Source organism: Phyllobates terribilis, unplaced genomic scaffold (genome assembly GCF_046119375.1).
Source record: "Phyllobates terribilis strain yellow unplaced genomic scaffold, ASM4611937v1 Scaffold_5__5_contigs__length_657084704, whole genome shotgun sequence".
Classification (NCBI taxonomy): Eukaryota; Metazoa; Chordata; class Amphibia; order Anura; family Dendrobatidae; genus Phyllobates; species Phyllobates terribilis.
In genome coordinates, this window is record NW_027362765.1 from 147,591,019 (window position 1) to 147,597,018 (window position 6,000).

Sequence of the window (6,000 nt, forward strand, 5' to 3'; positions counted from 1 at the left end):
AAGCCTTGAGTGAAAACCATAATTTCTCTCTATATAGTTTCATATGTCTACCATGGGCTATTAAAAATGTAGAATGCATGGCTTATGATTTTAGAATGCAGTTGTAATGACAACTGTGGTTGGATAATGAAAGCCTATTGACACATTAGACGTATAAAAACAATTGGTATATATGCCAAAATAATATTCAATCAATTGGTGAATATCTGTCATATTGTTAAGAAAACTACAGTTGTTAGAATATTACATTTTTTACCAAAAGCTGAATATAGACACAAGATAGCTATTGACTAAACAATTATAGCACCTACCTGTCATCTTTCATCCACCCGCCCCATTAATTTGAACATGCGAGTCAGTTTAACGTGCATGTTACATTAATGGGGGAGATTACCAGTGACCAAATACATCTAGAGTCGCTTATCTCTTCTCATTGGAGATGTCATCTGCAGGCTATCAGTCATGTCACTACATCCTCCAACAGAAGATGGCTACAGTCATGTTTTCACCCATACGGATCCATGTTTAGGACTGCCATATATGTCCATGAGCTATATCTTGAAAACTGACATAATTGGGTATTTTAATGGAACCTTCAAATTTTGTCTTTCACAAAACTTGTGACTTGTGCCGCCATTCTAGGAGATCTATAACTTTTCTGTTTCTGCCAATAGGGTTGTATGAGGGCTTGTTTTTTGTCAAACTGGACTTTATATTGATACATTTTTGGAATCAATAAATTGTTTTGAATGATTTTTATTGCATTTTTGGGGAGGTGTGGTGACCAAAAATAAGGCAATTTTGCCAGTTTTAATATTTGGATTAATCAATATTATATTTTCATACTACCGATTTTAATGGCTGTGGTGATACAGTATTTGGTATCTTTTTATTTGTTTGCTTCATTATTTTTGAGTTGGGAAAAGGAGGGAAGGAATGATTTAAACATTATATATATACAGTCATGGCCGAAAGTGTTGGCCACCCTTTAAATTGTTTCAGAAAATTAAGTATTTCTCCAAGAAAATTATTGCAATTACACATGTTTTGTTATGCACTTGTTTATTTCCTTTGTGTGTATTGAACAACAAAAGAAAACCCAGAAAAAAGGCACATTGGACATCATTTCACACAAAACCCCAAAAATGAGCCTTAAAAAATTGTTGACAAAATTGTGGGTAAACAACTTTGTTTTAAGCATGTGATGCTCATTCAAACTCACCTGTTGCAAGTAACAGGTGTGGGCAATATGAAAAACATACCTGAAACCAGATAAAAAAGGGAGAAGTTGACTCAATCTTTGCATTGTGTGTCTGTGTGTGCCACACTAAGGCCACTGTCCCACTATCAGTATTTGGTCAGTATTCGTTCAGTATTTTTTTCTCAGGAGTGGGAGACAAAACCAGGAGTGGATGATAAATGCAGAATTGGGGCACTTGTTTCTATTATACCTTTTCTCTGATTGTTCCTCACCTGGTTTTGGGTCTCACTCCTGAGAAAAAATACTGACCGAATACTGACCAAATACAGATAGTGAGGCCGTGGCCTAAGCATACAGAACAGAAAGAGAAGAGAACTGTCTGAAAACTGGAGAACCAAAATTGTTGAAAAATATCAACAATCTCAAGGTTGAAAGTCCATCTCCAGAGATCTTGATGTTCCTTTGTCCACAGTCCACAACACAATCAAGAAGTTTACAACCCACGGCACTGTAGCTAATTTCACTGCACGTGGACGTCAGAGAAAAATTGATGAAAGCTTGCAACACAGGATAGTCCAGATGGTGGAAAAGCAGCCCCAATCAAGTTACAAAGAAATTCAAGCTGTCCTGCGGGCTCAGGGTGCATCAGTGTCAGCGCGAACTATCTGTCGACATTTAAATGAAATTAAACACTATGGCAGGAGACCCAGGAAGATGCCACTGCTGACACAGAGACATAAAAAATCTGGACTGCAGTTTGCCAAAATATACGTGAATAAGCCAAAATCCTTCTGGGAAAGCATCTGGTGGACAGATGAGATAGAGCTTTTTGGTGAAGCACATCATTCTACTGTTTACCGAAAATGTTGCGTTGCAACCTTTCATCAATTTTTCTCTGCCGCCCACGTCCAGTGAAATTAGCTACCATGCCATGGGTGTAAACTTCTTTATTATGTGAACATGTGAACATGGCCATAGGCTAGGGTCACACAACAGTATAAAACTATCGGTACAATTTTCATCCAGAGAAGTAGTACAATTTTTTTCTCACTTGGCATCCGTGGGCAATCCGTTTTTTTACTCAGCAGCTATTAATCATTTACAGGACTATTTACAGTTTCCTATGTTACAGAATTGCAATGTATTGGTAAAAATCAGACGCTATGCTGTAGCACCGTATGGCAACCGATTTTATTTCTCGCATCCATCCGATTTCAGAGTGAAATCTCTGCATGCTCTGATTTTTTTCAGACAGATTCTGTCAATGAAAAAAAAACAGTCATCAGCACTGCCCCATGGAATAACATTGGTTAGTGTGCTATGCGATAAAAAATTGGATAGTGCTCATCCGATTAATACGGTAGTGTGAGCGAACTCTTACATGCCATTACACACAGCAGGATTACACTGCAACTTGTCACGGGCAGTCAACATTTTTTGAGGACACATTGGAAACCCATAATAAATTATTACGATTTTAATATTATACAGTATGTCTACATCCTATACTATTAATGTGAACGAACTGTACATTTAAATTTATAATAATCTGTAACAGCAACTCCAGCTTCAAAAAAATCACAGCTTCAACAATAAAAAAAAAAAGTGCTCTATATTTACTTAAAAAAGGCCCTGTAATTATGGAAAAAAGTGCCCTATATTTACAGAAAAATGTGCCCTATATTTAAGGAAAAGTGCTATATAATTACAGAAAAAAGGGCATTATATTTACAGAAAAAGTGCCAATATTTACAGAACAAAGTCACATAAATTTATGGAAAACGGGGTCCTATATTTGCAGAAAAAGTTCCCTATATTTATGGGAGAAAAAAGTACTTCATACTTACGGAAAAAAAAGTTCCCTATGTTTACAGAAAAAAGGGCCCTATTTTTATGGAAAAAAATTTGACATATTTATAGAAAAAAAGTATGTTATATTTATAGAAATAAGGGCCCAAATAAGTGCTATATATATATATATATATATATATATATATATATATATATGGAAATACATGCCCTATACGGTATATATGGAAATAAGAGTCCTATATATATGGAAAAAAGAGCCCTGTATTTATGGGAAAAAAATCCCTATTTTTATGGAATAAAGGCCCTATATTTACAGGAAAAAAAACTCAAAGTGACCTATATTTATGGAAAAACATTCTCTGTATTTATAGACTATTCAGATATTTCTGGATGGTCGGCAATCCTGACAAAGTTAATGAGGTCGCTCTTCACCATAAAATCTATTTTACCAATGCAGATTTCCCATATGCCAGCCTGGCACTTACAGTAGCTGCTGTGCGCCCATCTCAGCTCTCCAGCATGATTATTTGATACAGGTTTTGCTCTGCTGGAAAAACACAGCGTCCCTGGGTGTCCATGGTAATGGTAGGGGGAGCTAAAAGAAGTAATGGAAGGAGCCATGGTCTCTATAGCAACGAGGCCTGTCCTGACCTGTGCACACACACAGCCTGCTGCAGAGTGTCAGGGCTGTGTCACCCCCACGTGTCTTTATTGTACTAGCACATTTCTTATTTGTACTTCAAATACCCAGACAAATAGTAAAGCATGTATAAAAGTTAGGGCTTGTACATATGTAGCCTTTTTCATACATTTTTTTTTTACGTTTTACACTAACAGGAAAATGAGTCCGATATCTAACATACATATTTTTCCTCTTTATTATTTAATATATGGTGTTTTTTTTTGAATGTACCATGTAAATTCTTCCAGCGTATTTACTGCTATTTTTCCCCATTGAGATCAAAATGACTTAGCACCAAAACGCCTCATAAACGTATTAAAAATCTCATAAAATCTTGCACCAAAACACACATAATAAGCTTTGTGGGAACATACCCTTATTGTTTTTTTTTTTTTTTTCGTTTAGTTTATATTACCTAAAGAATAAATGTAAAATTAAATTACGTAAATAGGCCAGTTTTATTGGTTTAAGCCTTGCATATTGGCTATCCCCTACAAAATAAGTTAATTTTATTATACGAGTCATTATGATTATTTGTGCCACACCGCATACATTTTATGTCATTTTGCCAGAATAAAACTAATGAGGTACCTTCACACAATTATTTCTTGTAGGTTTTAGTCAAAAGAACACAAGGAAAAAAAAAAGCCTGCTTTTAAGGGTATGTTAACACGGACGGTTTTACATGGATTTTTCTAGCTGAAATATCTACACTAAAAAATACATCTGAAAAATGATGATTGTCTTTTTTTTTTTTTTTACATAGTTTTGTAAGAGCATGCAGTTTTTGACACTTTTTTTTATCAAGTTTTGGACATAGTTTTTCAGCATGTTTTTTTATGCATTTCCTAATGGGGTTACATAGTTACATAGTTTATAAGGCCGAAAAAAGACAAGCGTCCATCCAGTTCAGCCTATTTCTTGTGCACTGCAGCTATTCCGCAGCGTTGATCCAGGGGAAGGCAAAAAATAAACATGCGGTATAGGCCAATTTACATCATTGAGAAAAAATTCACTTCCCGACTCAAATCTGGCAGTCAGATTAAATCCCTGGATTAATTAACTATCACTAAGCATAAGATGTAATTTTATTGTTCTCAAGAAAGGCGTCCAGTCCTCTCTTGAACTCGTTAAGTGAGTTGGACATCACCACTTCCTCTCCCAGAGAGTTCCAGAGTCTCACGGCTCTGACCGTAAAGAATCCCCTTCTATGCTGGTGCAGGAACCTCCTTTCCTCCAGACGCATAGTGTGGCCCCTCGTCTTTGTCACCATCCTTGGTATAAGCAGGTCATGGGAGAGATCTCTGTACTGCCCCCTGATGTATTTATACATGTTTATGAGGTCTCCCCTAAGCCTTCTCTTTTCCAACGTAAATAGGCCTAATTTTGACAACCTCTCTGGGTATTCTAGTCCCTCCATTCCCTTTATTACCTTAGTCGCCCTCCTTTGTACCCTCTCTAGCTCCAATATGTCTTTCCTGAGCACCGGAGCCCAGGACTGTGTGCAATATTCTAAGTGCGGCCTTACCAGCGCTTTATACAGAGGAAGAACAATGTTCTCATCATATGCCCCTATTCCTCTTCTGATGCATGCCATGACTCTATTTGCCTTCGCAGCTGCTGCCTGACACTGGGCACTCCAATTTAATTTGCTGTTAACCAAGACGCCCAGGTCCTTCTCCATGTCAGATTTCCCCAATGGTTTCCCATTTAATATGTATGGGTGACTGCTGTTTTTCTTTCCCATGTGCATGACCTTACATTTATCGGCATTGAACCCCATTTGCCATTTTTTGGCCCAACTCCCCAATTTGGTGGAGCAATGAATCGCAGCCTGGCTTCTCAGTCACCTGCAGCAGTGCTGGGAAGATTCGGCTGGCTCAATCACAGCTTTGGAGAACGCAGTGAAAGACAGAAGGCCTGATGTCAGACTGGAGTGCCAAGGGACCAACAGTAACATTGACTCTGGGCCCCTCCTGTTCAGCTACATTCAAATATTACAAATATTACATTACTCTCCTTTGCAAATGTGACGCGCCCCTGGGCCTGTGTCGCGCTGCGTTGCGCACGCGGGAGCTTACCCGGAGCCGGATCTCTTGAGGGTTGTAGTCTCGTGGCGGTGACCCGGTCCGTGCCCAGGGAGTCAAACTGAGCGGCGATGTAACAGCGGTAGATGCAGGACGACTACGCCACCCGTTGAATGCAGCTATGGAGCTGCCGCTGCAGGACAGTCCGCTGAGGCCGGTGGATGGATGGTGCAGCGTAGATGGTATAACCCCCAACGGGAGGGGTATGGCCTCAGGGC

At 38.6% G+C, this 6,000-nt stretch overlaps 1 protein-coding gene across 2 annotated transcripts in view; it reads right to left on the bottom strand.

Moving 5' to 3' along the window:
- Positions 1 to 3,615, bottom strand: part of MARCHF10 (membrane associated ring-CH-type finger 10) — a 72,799-nt gene extending 69,184 nt beyond the window's left edge. For both annotated transcript variants that reach the window (XR_012322008.1, XM_073683145.1), the window contains exon 1: positions 3,499 to 3,615. Coding sequence is in view for 1 of the 2 variants with exons in the window: in XM_073683145.1 (XP_073539246.1) it covers positions 3,499 to 3,518 (20 nt within the window). In the remaining variant the exon portion in view is untranslated. The remainder of the gene's footprint in view (positions 1 to 3,498) is intronic.
- Positions 3,616 to 6,000: the final 2,385 nt, after the last annotated feature.